General features: G+C 37.7%; 1 protein-coding gene across 6 annotated transcripts in view; it reads right to left on the bottom strand.

Moving 5' to 3' along the window:
* Positions 1 to 19,113, bottom strand: part of GALNTL6 (polypeptide N-acetylgalactosaminyltransferase like 6) — a 512,820-nt gene that overhangs the window by 54,458 nt on the left and 439,249 nt on the right. For all 6 annotated transcript variants that reach the window (XM_064510969.1, XM_064510967.1, XM_064510971.1 and 3 more), the window contains one exon: positions 1,179 to 1,296. In XM_064510969.1, coding sequence (XP_064367039.1) covers positions 1,179 to 1,296 — 118 coding nt within the window. The remainder of the gene's footprint in view (positions 1 to 1,178; positions 1,297 to 19,113) is intronic.

Raw genomic sequence — 19,113 nt, 5'->3', positions numbered from 1 at the left:
TGTTTCATCCAACAGTATGGCCTCAACTCTATTGTTTTAATCAGAGTTGAAACATGGATGCAGCTAGATGTATAATATTATTCATGGCTGACATACTAAATTTATTTACTGAGGCTGACACTGTAGGAGTTTAGAAGTAGGTTGGAAAGATCCTGAAGCTAAATGTGAATTCTAATTTCAGATCCAAGTTTTATCAAAATATGTTTGACTCAGTGCATTTATTTCCTGAAATTCTATCAACTAATTGAAAGTTTTTGCATGTAGAAATCATCAAGTAAAGTTCTTAATTCTTTGGGTACACTAGAACATAATAAACTAAATTTTCAAAATTAGGCACATTAATCCTTATCAAATTAATACAAATACCTATTACACATGTGGAAAGCAACAAGACTGTCAACTCAGCATGTAAAAGCAAAATAACTCATTTGGATACACACACAGCTACATAGAGAATATATATACCGTAAATACCGTGGCTGGTTGTACATAACCTGAGCTATATATTTTCTCATTGCAATTATCCAAATGCAATTAAAAAATCATCTCATTTTGAAAATCTGGACTGTAGAATACAGCTCAAAGCAGCTAAGTGGATCTAGTGATTCATTATTATCAAAAGGACTCCTCCTTCCAATGACTTTCTCTTTTCATTTCCACCCATTTCCCTGAACCAGCTCGAAGGAAGCCTCTTCCCAGAGATGATCAAATGTGTTGACTTGGGCAAAATATATATTTTTTCTGTATTAGTTTTTTGTTGGCTGAGCTGAATCTGCTTAATAAATGCAGTGTAAAATATAGCAAAAAATAAATGCAAAGCTGATGCAAGGTAAGTGGAGACAAGACTTGAATGGGGATGGAATGAAGATGGAATGAGGTAAAACTCCCTTCTCCTGACGGTGGCAAGCTACCAGACTGTCAGAGAAAACTGACTCAGTGTGACTTTTCTATGGTCTCAGGAGCATATGTTAATGGCATAGCTCTCAGAAATTAGCAGAAAATTGTTTAAGAAGCAAAGTAGTATTGTACTGAATTAGTTTTAGTTAAAAGACAAAAACCAGTATGAATAAAAGCCTCATGATCACAAAGCATTTCAGAAATGAAACTCCACACAAGTAAAACAGCATCTTGTACCAAACAAGTAAGGAATTATCGTATAAAGTGACTTCATGACTTACCTTAAAGGAGATTTCATACTGCTCTCCTCCCCATATTTCTAATCCTGGATCATAGCCTCCCAGCTCCCAAAACCACTTTCGATTAACAGCAAAGAGTCCTCCAGCCATAACAGGAGACCTGAAGAAGGCATAAAGCATACTATGAATGACAGGCACCATCATGCCATGCTTGAAAAAGTGAAAAGACTGACAGTGGCCATGGACTAACAATAATGAAGATGCTAGTGTGTGTGTGTGTGTCTGCGTGTGCGTGTGAACATAGCTGTCTGGCTCCCACAGTCCTAAAGCTATGGAAGGAGCACACAAAATATATTGCACACAAGCAACATCTACCCTTATCTCCCCAAACAGGCTGTGTGAGGCATGGTAGACACTCGCATGCATAAATATTTTTTTCTTTAAACAAATTCTGTTTATTACTAAATAAAGCCATGTAACACTAAAAGGACTCAAAACATGCAAAAGTACTTAATGCAATTTCTGTATTCCACATAAAAGTAACCCACTTATGAAAATGAATTTTCAAAGTGAGCAAAACTTGTCAATTCATTTCAGTCCCATAGGTGCTGGTTAGAGGAAGGCAGAAAGGTGATAGTGAATGGCTACAGAGCAGTGTTAGTTGTTGAGAGTTAAACATCTGCTCTTCTACAGTGGCATTTAAAACTCTTAAACTTTGTCTCACATTGGTAATTTACCTCATAGGCAAATAGTTTGCTATGTTCCCTGGCAAGTGTCACATAAAGACATGTGGAATTTACTTGAATTGCTCTAACTCACCTCGTCCCACAGATAATACAGCAAACAAGTGGGATATTTAAAATTAACATTGGAAAATGTTTACAAAAAGTGCATTTTAAATGTATAAACAGGAATTTTTGTACTAGAAACTATGAGTTATTTTCACTACCAGGAAGACCATGTCTCTAATGTGGTAAATACATTGGCAGCTCTCAAGATTTAAATGCTGCTCACTGATTCCTTGAAGTTGCAGTGGAAGAGGGATACGATGGGGCTAACACTGAACAGGAAGGAGGATTTAGGCTGAAGAAAGTTCAGGCCAAACAATTCAGCTCAACACTTGCCCTGTGAGTTTTGGAGCAAGGGGCTAAGAGGCGTTTCTGTTGATGGCTGGTCAGCAACAGAAAAGATATGTAATTTCTGCTAGAAAAAAGAGGTTTGGTTGTCCTTCTGCCAGTGTCACACTTCCTTGTGGGAGAACAAACATGAAATGAGATCCTATGTGATGTGCTTTGTAACACTGCAACCCCTGAGGGAACATTATCTGATCTGGGGGCATTTTTATTTTGAATTACTATTGATGATTTGTTTGTGGCTATGGAAGCAGATGGTACCATCTCTAAAGAACTGGCTGGCAAATAGAAACTTCATCCTTTGCTATTGATTGAGGATTTGTTAGTGAACTCAGGACAGGTAAGTATTGTAGGAATCTACATGTAAATTAGAAGTTTATTAAACAGGACATCAAGTTAATGGAACAATATTCTGCCATATTTTTGCTACCTTGTCACTTTTGATAAAGCTGCCTTCCAGTCAGGGCAGGGCAGAAGATAATATAGCAAGCAGACAGGTAGGTGGCCTCTGCCACTATCTGAATGGCAGAGAAGCCCCATACGCCTGAATGTTAGAAAATGATTCTCTCCTCTACATACATGATAATGAAAAACATCATAGATATTTTCCCTTTCACTTACGTTAGAGAAGTTTGTTTTGTATGTGAGATAGATATTTACTTGTCTAAGTTTATATTACATCTTATATTAAACTCTCCATTTTCACGACTAGGAAACTGTTTTTAACAGACTAATTCTATTTTCCTTTAGAGATTACATTTTTGAAAGCACATAGTGGCTTTGTGAAACAAAGATGAAATAATCTAACTAGCAAGGCCATGCTCTATAACATACACTGACTGCTAATATATTTTTACTTCTTTTGACATTTCATACCTTAGATATTGACTGTTCTCTCCACATATGAATAAATTCAGTGGAGTTTTTATTAGAAACCTTCCCCTTGGGATTCCGACTACTACAATACATTTTCAGCTCCTACCAAAGTAAATCTGATTACAACATGCCCCTTGTGACTTCAGGTTCTAAATAATCAAAGCGCAATGTCCATTTATAAAGATGGACTTGCATGAAGAATGCTTATAACTAAATCTTTACTGAAGAAATGAAGTCCCAGAAATCACTGCGGAAATGCAGGTTTTTGCTAATTCTCTTAGGTACAGTATCTTTCATAAGCATTCCCCTTGACACAGTGAACAAACCATGAAAAAGGTAATCCCCTCAGCAGGTGAGTCAGATACAAGATGAAAAAAACAGAGACTTCAAATTGAGAAATAATTGGCAGATGCTCACAAATTACACTTAATCTATAGATTTTTCCAGTTATAATGCTGAGTAATGAAACTCCTTGTTATTTAGACACTAGTTCAGGAAAGTTCAGAATATTTATTACAATTAGCAAAACTAGCAAACAAGTGACTGGAACAGCAGCAGATGCAAATTTCTCACATTTACTTTTTTAAAAAATTGATTTTTCATGTAATATTGCTCTATTCATTCTTACTCCACAACACATGCTCACACTTGATGCTTTGCAGAAAGAGGGGGCAAAAAAGAATGGTTTTCTGGTTTTTATTGGAGTGGGAAGAGCCATATGCCGTGTGAACCTGACTGTTTGGCACAGAGTATGTATTCCATTCCATGCACAGTTACTGCTGAACAGGCCTTAGATTGTCTCCAAAACATGAAGACAACAGTCTAACTCCACCATCATTACTGATATGAAAAGTTTTTTTGTAGTCAATAGTATCACTCACACAGATAAGAACTGCACTGAGCCCAAAGGAGAAGAATTCATCTCTTGTTTCCTGGCTTCCATATAGAAATGTCAAGTACAAAGCTATGTTTGTAGAAGTCATTTTTCAAGCAACATCCTACTCAGACACTTAAACAATCAGATTTGAGTTACTGTAGCATAATATTAGGTGAGTAACTACAGTGGGAAGTTGTAAAAGATTCCTAGTCATAGATTTCAAAAGACAAAGTATCCGAAACCACCAGCCTGAAAAGGCTAAGGTTACTAAACTTTGTGTGTAAAAAACTTCCACATGAGAAGTACTGCACAGACTCACTAACTATACATGGAATTACAAGTTAAAGTCAGCCGATACAAAATGTGGATTAGACTGTGACATCCCTTAGTGAATTTTTCAAGAAGTAAATTAAAAAGAGAAATCTCTTATATACTGAATTTTTTAACCAGAGATATTTAAAAATTCTATTTTAAAATGTAATTTTTATATTAAATATTTCTGTAATATATCATTCCTCTTATCATTTTAATCTCTCTTATCATAAAATGGGTAATTACCTTGTTTATGAAATTATCAAAATCAAAAAAGTTAAACCCGCATCTGTGACATTAAATTACAAAACTTAATCTTTTCTCCTAATAACAAAAGTACAGACCTTTGAACAATTCTTCCCCTTATCTGATGAATTTTTGGCTCTGACTGTAACAAATAATCAAGTATGTTTTGAAAATGACTGTATCCCTGATGTCTATATGGTATCTCCCTAGAACGTCTAGAAACAGTATCCTAAAACACGCACAAATCAATGGACTGTCATGTGGCAGATCAACTGTGTAAGATAAGGGTCTATCCTGAAGTTGTTCCGCTAATAAATCCCTTCCCTTGCACATCATCTTGCTAGTTCATTCAATGTACATTCAAAGTGCTCATCATAGTACATTGCAAATTACCAACTCATTTTTTCTTCTCTTATGCATATAACCTTGCAGTGCTGATCATTTATAATAAGATACCCCAACAACTTTCACAAAGCAAACTGAAGGTACTCCTGGGCAAATTCCAGTCTGTATAGCTGTATTCTACTGTGCAGACTCCTGAATTTTCTAGTTGGTTTCAGTAATCTGCATTTCCTAGTTAAATTGTTATATAATCTTACCATCACTATTAAGCAGGTAGGATATTTTCATGCTAATTTTCCTTCCCCTATACCTTTCTGATGAGTTGTTTGCAAATCCATTATATTTTAATATTGGAGCATGCTGTCTCTATCCTGCCTGCAAAATATACATGCATACATGTATGCATGATTTATATATTTCTACTCACTGCCATCTCAAACAGTATTTTATAGATGATAACTCATTTGTGAGATATTTGTCCTTTAAGAGGCATAGCACTAAAATTTCACCCCACATTTGTTTCTGTGCTAAACATTCTCTTGATTTAGTTCAAAAGAATCTCTAAAATATTCAGTCTAAAAGACCGCTTTTCCACAGGCTAGCACAAAATGACTAACTTTGCAATGATAAATATCTTGCTTTTTCAGCAGTTGTATTAAAATTCAGTCTTTCTCTTCATTGTTGACAATGTTTTCTACAGTAGAACTGCAATGAAAATTAGCAGAGTTCTGTTATGTCTTAGCTTAAAATAGCATCTTACTTGGGCAGCTCAAAATTGTGAAAGATGCTAATGTGACAGTCCTGAAGAACAAAACCCAGTAGTTGTGACAGACCAAAGTTGCATAAGCTTTTCCTGACTCTCTGCCACTTTTTAGCCTAGTTTTAGCCTGCGCTATTGTGCAGGATGGAGATCAGGGCTTAATTACTTTGACTCATACTTTCATAGCCTGCATCCCTCCATAATCAACAATCTCTCTACTAAGATTGCAATAACATCTCATTCTGATGCCAGTTGTGGCAAAGGGTTTCCCATGACCAATAGAATTGATAAAAATTTGATAAAAATTTGTATTCTTTACAGGACTTTTCATGGAGATTATGAAAGTGCTATACAATCATCAGCTAGCTTAATCTCATGAAACTTACAAGTCAGCATTATATTCACCTCACTTTCTCTAAGCTTAAAAAATATAAATGTTGCTTTGGCATTTAAGCAAATATTTTCAGAAGTATGAAAAAGAAAAAAAAGACATCAACCTTATTTTTACATAATCCATCACTTCAAATTGTATTCAAACATCATTGTGCTGCAGTGTGTAGCAGCCAAGTTGCGTTACTTAGAATTAACACACAAGACCCTATATAATTACATTTTATATTTTATTCTCACATTTTGGGGGGAAATAAAACTCCTTTCTTCATTATACAACCACAGAGTCATCCGTAAAGAAAAATCTAAAAGTGCTTGAGGTTCATTTTATAAAAATTTTCCCTGTGATTTCATCACATGGCTTCTTTGCATATTTTTCTTAGCATATGGCCTACTCTCTTTCATTCGGATGCCTAAACTTCATTGAAAAATCATACTGTCAAAGAGTGATGAGCCTTTATAAGAGTAACGATGACAAGGCCCATTCAGCCTTCCCTCCCATATCTAGAAAATTAATGAAACTGTGGGGGTGAGTCAGCTGGGCAGAGATGGAAGACTCCAAAGAGAAGGCTCCCCATCTGTGATCTCCCATAATCCAAGGGAGATCTATTATTGCTAGAGGAGATCTATAGGACTCAAACTAAGGAGGTGAACTGGTAGAAATGATCATCCTGAACCAAAAAGAAAATGAAGCTTACTGGAAGTGTCCTACCGTCACAGGTGTTCAAAAGGATAAAGCTGAGGTGCAAAAGAACAGCTGGAATATCATGCTGCAAGTCTTACTATGCAATTCTTGCTAAAGAGATGAGCCCAATACAGAAGCAGTCTTAGAAGATTCAGGCCTGAGTGCTGTACTGGGAAAAGAGAGGAACTAAGAGCACTACATCTACTGAGCCATGTTCATGTCATAAGAAGCCAGGGATCTTGAAGATGTACAGCTTGACTGGGAAAAAAAAAAAAAAAAAAAAAAAACCCAAACCCCACTGCAGCCTATTAGTAAGAAGTGAGTAAAAAAAGCAAAAAAAAAAAAAAAAAAAAAAGCAAAAAAAAAAATCCTCTCCAGTAAAAATCCAGTAAAATTTGATACGACTTTGTCAATTTACAATACCTTTTTATAGTGATGGCTATCACTTGTATTCAGAGTTGTCCTCTGTTAAAATATCATTTTTGAAAATTGAGTGCAAGACTGAAAATCTATCTGAGGCAAAATATTACCAGCTGTCCCTAAAACAGGAACTTACATTAGCCCTCCTGGTTTTTGGAAAGATTCAGTATGAAGAATGTCTGAAACTACAGAGGAAAAAAAATACATTTCTTTTAAAGAGAAGATACAATCTTTCTCAACTTGTCAGGATAAAAAACTATATTAGATTCTGCATTTTAAGTTAACACAAGGTCAAAATTCAAACAGATAAGCAGTGCTTTGCATAGACAAATAATTTCAGAAGTCTCAGAAGCCACCCTGTTTCTGGTTCTTGTGAAAATCCAATCATTTTGATTATGAAGAAGGATGGTACCATTCAGCTGGAGGTACAACGCACCTCCTCCTGTCATCTCTTTCCCCCTGGCATATTATGAAACATGAGGCTGGAATTTGAAGGCTATGCCAATACTCTACACTCAGCACTCATTTTTAAACAGGAAAAATCTGTTCAAGACAACAAGGAAATCTGTGTCTAGCACAAGTGAGACTTTGCTAAATTGACATCTCATTTGAGATTGAACTTCTATTTTCAAATATAAACATGACCAGCAGTATACCTATAGGCTCTCTATCCTGGTTGCACAGTAACTCCGCCGCTGCCTCCCAAGCATTAGGGAGTAACAATGGTTCATTAAATTCCAGCACTACTTTCAAGGATGTTCTTTCAGGATGTACAGGAGCAGTAGTTCAACAGAATTACTATCCAATTACAATGCTATCTTCCCCCCTTTAGATGTAGAGGTATACAACAGACAACCAGCTTCCTTTTCCAGGGCTTTTACTTTAGCTATTTACATATGCCCAGTATAGCATCATAACCTAAGTTTAAACTCAATGATTATGTTTTTAAATTTATTAAAGATATTATATGATGCAGCTTAAGACAGAGCTATTGCTCCAACCACAGATTTTTTTTATTTCCAAAACATTCCCTATATTCAGATCTTTTCCTCCCAGTAGAGATCCCTAGACAAATTATGATAAGAAATCCAACTGGTTAGCAGTCTGCTGCTAAAAGGTCATACACTCCCAAGTTATTCTGATTACTAGAACTCTAAAACAGAATGAACTTCTTCCAGATAAAAGTAGACTTAAAGGCACCACAGCCCAGAAAACTAGTTTTGCACTTATGTGTAAAAATGACTTCACATCTGGAGATTACAAACTGCTCCAGGAACAGCAGGGTTTTTTTTCTTTGGTTGGTTGGTTTTTTCACTGCTCACATCTTGCAGTGAACTTCAAAACAGCAGGAACGTAGAGCGCCCTGGCAGCACTGCTTACCACAGTGTCACCACATATGGGCAGGACCAGCAGGGTTGCGTCTACCCTGCCTACATCGCCTCCTGTGCCATACACACGCCACAGAGGCTGGTAAAACAGCTGCTTGGGTCTTTTTATGGCTGCCAGGTGAGAAAATGAGGCCATCCTATTAACTATGCTATGTATCACTACATAGCAGGGTATGCGTATTTGCAACAACTGGAAAACTTTGAAAAAGACACAAAAGGCAGTCACGTTACAATCACCACTACAAATTCCAAACAAAACAGAAGCCTTCTTTGCTGGCTCTCCTGCGGTATTTCAGGCCAAACCTTTATTTGTGTGACAGTGAAGAATTTAGTGGGTAAATGGGAAGAGTTAATATTAAAGCAAGGCAAGTAAACATTAACAGGAGTTTTGATGGGTCCTATTCTTTGTTCGCCCCACCGCGTCCATGCCAGATCAGTCTGAACGATTAGTGAAGGCCATTTCCAGAATGCTTCTGTTACAAAGATTTTAAATAAGCGGAGGCACAGTTACAACAACCTGCTCCTGGTTCTTCAGCAAAATTTTTTACAATGCTGCTGCTTCGCACACTGATGGGATCAGCCTTTTCTTCAGGCTCCCGTGAACATACACACAGTGATTCTGATTCAAGCAGACAGCGCCCTCACACTTTGCTAAGTGAATGAGACACACAGTTAATGATACGGCCTGTGATCTGCCATGGCGCAGAGGATGCGGACGAATATTATCCCTTTGATCAGCCCTTCAGTAGTACTGCCAGCCACTGCCCCCGCTGTACCCTTGTATACACACAATGCTTCAAACCCAAGCAGCAAGGAAATGGGGACAAAAGGTACTTTTAATATTCCATTTATTTCTGTCTTTGGGGATTAATGCAGAAGCCTGGAATGGTTACACACTGACAAGGAGGAAGACTGGATCCTGTGTAGCTTCATGCCATTGCTACAAAAAACTGGTCAACAATTTCAAGAACATTATTATTAGGTTATGAGAAGGCAACAGAAGATGATGGCTGAAGAGGCAGATATGTAGCTACCTGGGATTCTGGAAATGTGCTCCTAGAAGCATCCTTGCTATTTATTAAAGCTCTATAATTTACTATGTTACACTATTATGGAGGGTAATGGGAAGGCAGACACTTAACTATAATGAAATTAGATTTTTCCTTGCCTGCACCAGAGGCACAACAGCATTTTCTTGTAAAAGCAGTGAAAGCAGTTTTTCAAAAATGGAACTGACAGAAAAACACTGGAATCCACTTCACAGTGAAGGATGAAGGAGCTGAAAGCTGATGAGGTTGAGCACTTCATTGTCCCCCAACAGCGTCTGCTTTTAATCTGATGTTGTAAAGATGGGCAGGCAGGGCTGTGGAAACCAAAGGAAATGAACCTTTCTCTTTTATCATCATAGTATATCACATGAAAAAAAAATCTCCATTTGATAATAAAAATAAAATGGAAGCCTGGTCTAGGGATAGCTTTCCACATTTGCATAAGCTCATTCACTCTGTACTAAAAGTGCAGGGAAATGTGCCTTAGCAATAATGAGCTAGAGAGAGAGAATCTACACTGTGATCTGTGGTAGATTAATATCTTTGAGGTTTTCAACATCAAGGCTGTCAGGAATTGCAGAAGATATCCAATAGCTTATTTTATTTCCTCATAAAGAGTGATATCTAATGTTCTGCTTTTAGAATTTGGATGTGAACTGGTTGTTCTCAAAAACAGAGTGTGGACAGTTTTCATTAACTATTAGCAAAACATTCTGATGGCAAAAGCTGCTGATTGCTGTTATAAATGCTCACTTCTGTTAGAAAGTCTTTTAGTCAGGTGAATATTTTGATATGCAGCTGAAAGGAAAATTGTCTATCCCAAATCAAACATCACATTTTCCCTTTAATCTAAATAGAAATGTATATGTCCATAAGTGTCACAAGTACACTTATTACACTATTTACTGACAAATGTTCACATCTAGAGGTGAACCACTAGAAATCTGTATTACTGAATACATGGTTCTGCTTCCAAGCAATATATCTTGTAAACTTGCAGCTGGGTCTTTAGATCGTTTAAGTGTATGCAGAATACAGGGCAAGTGGAATTATGCTGCTTTACATGAACTCTGGACCTGGCCTTGAAGACAAATAAGGATAATAAGTTTGCCATAGAGCTCGCTTAGTTTGTACAGGCTATAGTGCAAACTACTCTGAACAAAGCACACTGGTCTCAGAACTGGAAACAAGAATTCCTACGTGCTGCACGGGAGCTGCCCACACGCAGAACGGTGCCTCCAGCGAGGTGGCCAGCCTCCATGACCCTAGGAGTTACACCTTTTCCATATAGCTGGAAGGCACAAGATATATTTCTCAGAAGAGCAAACAGAAGGGGACTTTGTGGGGAACCTGTGGGAGTAATTCAAAGGCAGGAGATAATGGCAGTTTCCCAGGGGAAACATTGCTTCATGTGCGATAGGGCTGGACTGCGAACAGAGCTGGCTTCTGGGTGACAGTGATACAAATCTTAGCAGCCTCTGCAGGCTTTCTCCCTCCCGGACCCACAGGTTCACACTACCCAGCTACCCTCATGCCAGCATCATCCCACTGCCTGTCCTGTGGCTGTGCAAGGATCAGGATGGGTCACCCTAACCTACACATATCTATAATGAAAACACTGCAAGGAGAATTTGAGAACTGAAAACAACAACATATAAGCACTGCAACACCATTAATTCATATCCCAATACTCCAATATACACTAGTATCTGCAAGTGCAACAGAAAGGAATATATATTTAATATCACTTCCAGGAAACATCACTCTTTTGTATCTAGACTAAAGTATATAGGTAAATAATACAGTTATTTTAAGAAATGTCTGAAGAGCTGGAAAAATTGTAGGCAGTCATCCTGGCTCATTTCCAAAAATCTAACAGTGAAAGCCCTGCCATTTCAGAATTAAATTAGAAAACAGAAAGTCATTTGAAATCCTGAACTGGCAGGAAGATGAGCTGGACAGTAATAAGGACACTCACAGCTGATCTATAAAGGCTCTTTCATCAAGAGTTTACAACAACAACAAAAAAACCTTAAATAGCAAATCTTTAGCAAAATACTCAGAATCACCTATTGTTAGAAATGGCAGTTAGCAGCACCAGTGAAACCGTAGTTTCATCTGATCTCCTTTATCATGGTCAAAATAATCACCACAAGCAAATGGGGTCTATACTATCTAGGTGGTTACTAACAGATAGTGTCAGTAAGTCAGTGATATTCATAAGAAGCAGGCGGTAATACTGTTATTATTGCACAGACTACACAAAGAGTGCTCAGTGCTTCTGACCCAACAGGTTTCATGGCACTGCACAGAAATCTTTCAAGTGTAAATTCAAAGAGACTGTTAATGGCTGCTTTAAGACCCTGAGCGCACATTATGAGCTGCTTCCCCGTTTCCTCAGCTTCTGGTCCCCTGATGCTTAGGCTATCATTGAAAGCATGAACTTGAACCCTAGTAAGAGACCAAGATGCTACTGTGACTCACACTCAGCACTGATACACAGATGGGCTTCATATCTCAAATCATCTGTTTTCCCTAGGGAGTCAAACCGCTAAAGCTGCCCAGAAACCTACGGTCATGGAACATCACTTTAGCCCTGCAGGTACATTTATCATCTCTGTTTGCCCCTCTCAGTAATTTATCCTTAATCTTTGAAATTATAGTCAGTTATTTAGTGACAATGGCCAGGGTCAAAACAGCATCAGAATCAGGAGTATGTTAACTGAATAAAAGCTGTGTGTTTCTGAAAGACAGAAGTCCTCTGATGAGAAGATTGCTTGTGTCTACCCTGCCACTGTAACTCACTTTCTTCCTGATCCTCTGACCATCCACTCTGAACTCATGCTAGCTTGTTCCCAAACTCCCTTTTGGGAAACTCAAAAAGCTCCTCTAAAAGGGGAGAGCTCCCCCCGAAAAGGCAATGCTTCTCTCTGCAGTCAGCATGGATCTGAACACCAGGTCTGATTCCCCACATTCAGGGCAGTCCTTCCAATAAAAGAAAGGCAGTATTTTCATAAGTTAAAACATTCACTGACTAACTAAAAACAGAAATAGGAAGTGTGATCCCATAAAGAGCAGGACTTTGCTAACAAACACATTTCAAACAATTCATCTGCAGCTTGCAGAAGAAAAGAGAGCCCATAAAAACTGTAGGAAAGAACAATAATTGGGTCGGTCTGACATTTGTTGTCCCACATTTGTGAAAAGATTTTTCTGAAAACTTCAATTATACAACAACACATAATCAAATTTAACATGTATGATAAATTGTTGGCTGTCATTATCACTAAAAAGAGAGAACAGTTACAGCTGCAAAGCAGTTGCTATAGCATTCAGCCATACTCTGCTGACAAGAAAATAAACCTGATGAAAGATTTAAAGAGAAAATGTTATACACAAGCCTTCTCAGACACACAATTAAAAAGAAATTGCAAAACACAAATAGTTAAATACATTATAAAAGATGGAATTGTAGATCAGTCATTGAAATTACTAGCACTGACAAAATTTCTTTCATAGCTTTCATGTGAAGTTATACATGGGATGCTGCTCAATAAATAAGATAAACTGAAACAGAACACTGCAAACATTCATGTTGCATTGTAATTACAGAAGATGCTATTCCATTAACAACTAATATTAGGAGGAAGCAGGAAAGCAAACAAGCCAAAGGGAAAAAATCTGCTCTCAAGTATCGTTAAATGAACCCCATTCGTAATTGCATTTGCTGTTTTAGTGACAAGGCTTAATCTCTCAATGGAGGCGGAAAAGCAATACAGTCAAAACTAAGCTGTGTTTTGGGGTCTGGAGAATTGGATTCCTGACACTATCTTTCAATCACTTGTGGATGCAACTATTCCTGGAGAGCAAAACCTGTCCTAGCTGGAAAGCTACAATTTCTTGACAATGAGTAACAGCAAGAAAGAAAGACTGAGTACATTTTCTTGGAAAAAGAATGAGCTTCACAGAGGTCAGCATTCTGTCTCTGTTACTTCTCTTTCCAGAACAGAAGCAGCAGCTTCAGGCAAATCTGACACAGCACACTCTGTATTAGTGACTTTCTTCCCTCATACATCACCTTGTCTGTACTGATACCCTTTAGATACCCTTCTATTAATCTGGGGGTGGTTCATAACTGCATTTCCCAAGGAGACAGCTCAACATAGTCAAACTCCCTGTTAGAAGCAACATACAAAGCAACACTACTCTCCCCACATTGTAGTGGAGAAATTCTCCTTGAGACTTGATTTCACTTCCTGCCAGATTTATTAAATCTGAAAGCAGTGAAGAACAGCATGCACTTTCTGTTTGGGTTCAGTTCTTAAGAGAAGACTGCTGTAGCACACAGAACCTCACTACCTGTAGCACAAGTGCCATCTGAAGTAATGACCAAGAATAAAGTTAAAAAACAGTGAAAAATGTCACCTATTTTTGCTTCTGTAACTTGAGGAACACTGAAAGTACACAGTAAATGCCAGCAAAAGACCCATATATGCAATCCTGGTAGTTCTTCAAGATCAGTGTATTATTTGCTGTGCACTAATAATAAAGATTGGTGCTAGGCAAAACTCCAAATAAATGATATTATCATCCAAAACCTCCTGTTGCCATGAGCAATGGTGCCCATGTGGTGAACACCACATAACTGAGACCATATTCCTACAATAGACCTCCAGAACTCTGTGGAATAATGAAGTTCACTACACAGCAGAGACATGTCCACAGTATGTGCGTATGTATTTCATTGTCAAGACAAAAGCCAACAGCCAAGTATTCAGCAACAAATATGTATCATATGTTTGACAAATAGTATAAGTTAAAAAAAAAAAGCTTCTGTTTCACAGAAAGGAATATAGTCAAGATCATTTCTCTTTCTTCATGAAAGATTTTGACTTTAGTTTTCTAACTACAGAGTTTTATTGATGAAGCATAACTAATTTGTTCTCTAGATGGAGATTAATGTAAGATCTTTTAAATATATTTTCTAATAAAAAGCCATCATGCAATCTATTGCAGCAGTAACAAAACAGAAAAACAATACATTTTCAGAAAGTACATGGCTTGTCTGTTAATGTAAATAATCCTTTGAAATATGGCTTCTTGCTGAAAAGGTTTTTGTTTAGAAAGTGAGACATGAGTAGGACTTTCTTCAATCACTAAACTGTCCTAACTGGGCCTGTCTCCTACAGCATCAGTGCAATCTTGGAGTAGTTCTGGCCAGCCAAGTTATTTGCTGCAAACATTTTATTTTAAGAAGTATTATTTTTAATATTAAGAATTAAAATACTGACCTAGAGTACCAAACAAAATATTTTCAGAGCTACCGTGAAGGAAACTATATTTTAAAAGTCCTTTGCAATATGGTTTCACACATGCCCTTACTGTTAGCTCTGAATATTTTATTTGAATTTTTGCTAAAATTACATTTCAGTATTGTAACTCTTAAGCTTTAAAATAGCACGTCTTAAAGTTAAACATTTCCTGTTATTATTATACAAAGCAAAGTCAGCTTTGCAAACTGACTTCAACTTTACCACAAAAGGTCTAATTACTATGTTATTTTTTTCTTCATAGGAAACAAAACATAAATGAAGCACTTCAGTGAATTAGGAATGCTTCTCCCCATGTCTCATCTACTAAATTAAGCTTCCTGATTGAGTTAGAGTTTAGCAAATCACTAAGTACTGCTCTTTATCCATGCAAACAGCTTTCTTAGCAAAACAAATAGTTGTGCACAAAAACGGTTCTCAATGTTGAATAAATCAGTCTCTCGGGGTAATATTTAAAAATTCTACAGGCAAGGTCATAATATATATTAATGTATAAACCAACATATCAAATATTATTCAAGTAATTCCTATCACTTAAACTAGCACCACCAAAATATTATATATCATATCTTAAAATATTAAGGGCTGATGCAACTAACATTATATCCAGCAGCTTAGAATTGGATTGCCTTCTCCTTAACCACTTCTGCAATGCCTTTGTCTTACGCTAAACACAGTAAATAAAGAAAATGGGAACAAAGGTACAACTATTTGAAAAACTGTCCCACTCTCCATGGGAACAATTAAATCACTACCTGCTTTTTAATGACCTTTTCCATATCAGAAAACTGATGTAACATCCTCCCTGTTGGTCCTCTTTTTTCTGGATTAAACAGGTTCAGTTTACTCTGACTGGAGTCTCCAAAAGACTATTCCATGTTTCCTGAGCATGGTGACCAAATCTGGACCAAGTAACGCACCTCAGACTTCACATGTGTGCAGACTGGAATAACTACCTGCTGTTTCTTATGGATGTTAATACAGTCCACAATGAAATTTGAACTTTGTTTTTTATTTAACAGTACAACTCTTTCATCATTTCTTGCCATAGTGATGACTAACCAGCTATTTACATGTCTATTTATGTGGCACTCAACTGTTGTACTTGATGCTTTTCTGTGCTGAATTTCATCTTAGTCTTCTAATCATTTCTCCAGTTTGCCAAGATCAACTTCCATTTTGATCTTGTCTTCTCAAAGCTTGTAACCCCCTGCCAATCCCAGCTTGCTGCCATCCATAAGTTTCTAAAAAATGTACTAGCTATATATTGTTCAGACAATTATGAAGACACTGAACAGAATTAGGCTGTGCGGTACTGCAGAGACAGGTTGCCTCAGGGACCTGCATTGCGGAGAGTATGTGAAATGATCTCACAGTTTAATAACAAACCTTTGACAGCTACTCTTTGACAGTGATTTTTTCCCAAACTGTTGCATAATCGTCTGATGAAAATTAAAGATTTATCCACACTCTTTATCTAGTTTATGAGAAAGTAACATTGGCATTGCCAAAAGTCTTAATAAAGTGAGGGAAGACCACATCTACTGTTTCTCTCTTCTTCCGTAAGTAGCTAAGAAAGCTCCTAATCCTGCTTAACTGATCTGATGACTTGCTGCTACCGAAGGGGAGACTTACTGCCCACCTGCCCCCTGTAGCTTGCAGGCATGTGGTCTCCCCTCCCCACGCAATAACTCTGCCCCTCCTCAAGCTGCTTAATTCACCAAAATGCTAGAAAAATAGTCAGCTTTTTCTGAGTTTGCTTTTTGCCATGTCAGTGAGTTTATCTGGCTCCTGGAAGGAGATGCTGTAAAGTGCGGAGGCAGCACTAAGTCAGCAGTGTGACATGCTCTCCCCTCCCCAGCCTGGCGGCAGGGACCTGTCTCACTGTGTCTCATGGCACCACACCCTCTGTCAAAGAAGGGAATTAAACTTCTAACACAGGATCAGCTCTTGATAAGCCCATATTTTTAGTTTTATTATCTTTTAGGTACCTGCAAATGCATTATTTAGAAATTCTTCTATAATTCAGGATCCATGCTCAAAGAAAACCTCATTCACCTCTTTCTGACTAGTTAGGTGCTGTATAATATCCACTGAACACCAATTAGGTGTTCTATAATATCCGCCATCATCCTCTTCTTTCCCCTTTTTCCTTCCTCCAGAGTCATTCAATAAACCTGTCTCTAAATTCCATAGCAAGTATACATAATCTTGTACGTCACGCAAATCCTCCTCTTTCTTGCTCTCTAGACCAGGTTTGCAGATCACCTGGCAAATCCTCATGTCTGCCAGACCTGCTAGAGCAGTCCCGGGAGCATGCTGAATTTTAGGTCGCTGCCGAGATCCAGAGCAGGGTGCCCATGCTTTCTAGTTAGTTCCTTGCCACTCCTAGGAATATCATTTGCACCCGCAGTAAGCAATGCCCCAGCTCTGCAGGGCTGGGTGCCTGGAATGGGAAGCGCAGAATCGCTTGCGTTTCGGAAAGGACCTCGGGGTGTCAGCTAGTCCAGCCCCCTCCCAAAGATCCGTTCCCTGGCTTGTCTTGTTCTTGGTTCTCCTTCTTACTACCAGAGCGTTGACCCCACCTTCAAGGCAGTAAAGTCCATTTGCACAGTGCTCTCAGTGCTGGTGACATCCAATATTTCCCGCTAAGAGTACCAGCTGGCGTGTCCCGGAGCCAGCTCTGACACCACTCCTGCAGGTAACTAATAGAGACAGATGGCTAATTTGGCTTGAAGCCTCTGCTCCAGGATGCTTTACTCAGCAATCAAAGATACTTCTGATATCAGTTATAAGATATAACAATTCTAGCAAAATGTTAGGTTTTACTAGTATAAAACTATTAGTATAAAACATTTCTGATTCTTCTCATTTATTTTCCATAATATTGGCATGTGTATTCAGAAATTTCAAATTCAAAACATTCTGCTTGTTGAAATTAGCTTCTTTTTAGACTCATAGAGCACCTGCAAGCATATTTCTCTGAGTATCTTTGTAACTTGAAATTATTCAGTTAATATTACTTTGAAATTTATCTTCATGGATCAAAAGTTCCAAATTCTGAGCTGCATTGGTTGTGACCTGTCAGCCGAGTCATATGGCACAACACTGCTGGTCCTCCTTGCCTCAGTGTGAATATAGAGCTGACCATTTGCTTTCTAGTAAGGCCCATGCACAGAAAACTGAAATATAATTTCCATACATTTTGAAAGGATAAAGCTGTGTACATATCAGCTGAAAACAAACACAAAGGAGGAGTGGCATGGCTGACATTAAAAATTGGTGGAATTTATTTTTATATTATTTGCTTAAATCTATACACAGGACAGCTAACTGACGAAAAATATTTTAGAAAATGCTTAATATTTTTATGCCAAAGAACTAATTAACAGGTTAATTTAAATTAGTTAATTTAAAAAGAAGCATAACAGCTGGAGAAAATGGGGAAAAGAATCCTAAGATGCAAGAGTGAAATTTGGTGTCTCTCTGTTGACACTTCTGTTTCAATTTAACACTTCAGCACCATATAGTATTAAGTTTAGTCTGTGATAGCTTGTAGAGAATTGGATGGTAGCATAACAAATTCAAATGCAGACAGCTGAAAAAAGCATGTGCACTATCAGGGACAAAATAATCCAAGAATAAGAAGGAGCACAGCCCTTTAAGTCCTATAAGGCAGAGGGAAAGCGCTATTTATTTACTCCAGACCCTAGGCATCATAGTGGTTCAAAGCATGAAAATGACTTAAATCCAAAACGTCCAAGTCTTTTGTCTAGACAGGGAGCAGGCATCTGCGATAATTATGCTGAACTTTGCTTTGTTCCTACCTTCACCACATGCTTCTCTGCTAAGTCACTTGTCCTGTGCTTCATCTATTAAATTCAACATTAATATCTTCCTACTTTACTGGGATGCTTTGATAATACATTCACTAAAGCTTTTAAGAAGGAATATCTTTCTTAAAAACTCCTAGTGAAAGGTCAAACAAACAAAAAGTAATTATTTTTTATTAAGTGTTTAGGAATTAAAAAAAAATTCTCATTTCTTTTCTTAAAGCTTTGTTTCAACCCAGAGGAAAAAAATTACTGAAGCGTGTCCGTGGTCCTTCAGAGACATACTTAATCGTTCACTTTAACCATCTGACACAAAGAAAAAAGAAAGTGGGTTTA

The sequence above is a fragment of the Dromaius novaehollandiae genome, chromosome 4, assembly GCF_036370855.1.
Source record: "Dromaius novaehollandiae isolate bDroNov1 chromosome 4, bDroNov1.hap1, whole genome shotgun sequence".
NCBI lineage: Eukaryota > Metazoa > Chordata > Aves > Casuariiformes > Dromaiidae > Dromaius > Dromaius novaehollandiae.
This window is presented reverse-complemented; position numbering and strand designations above follow the sequence as displayed.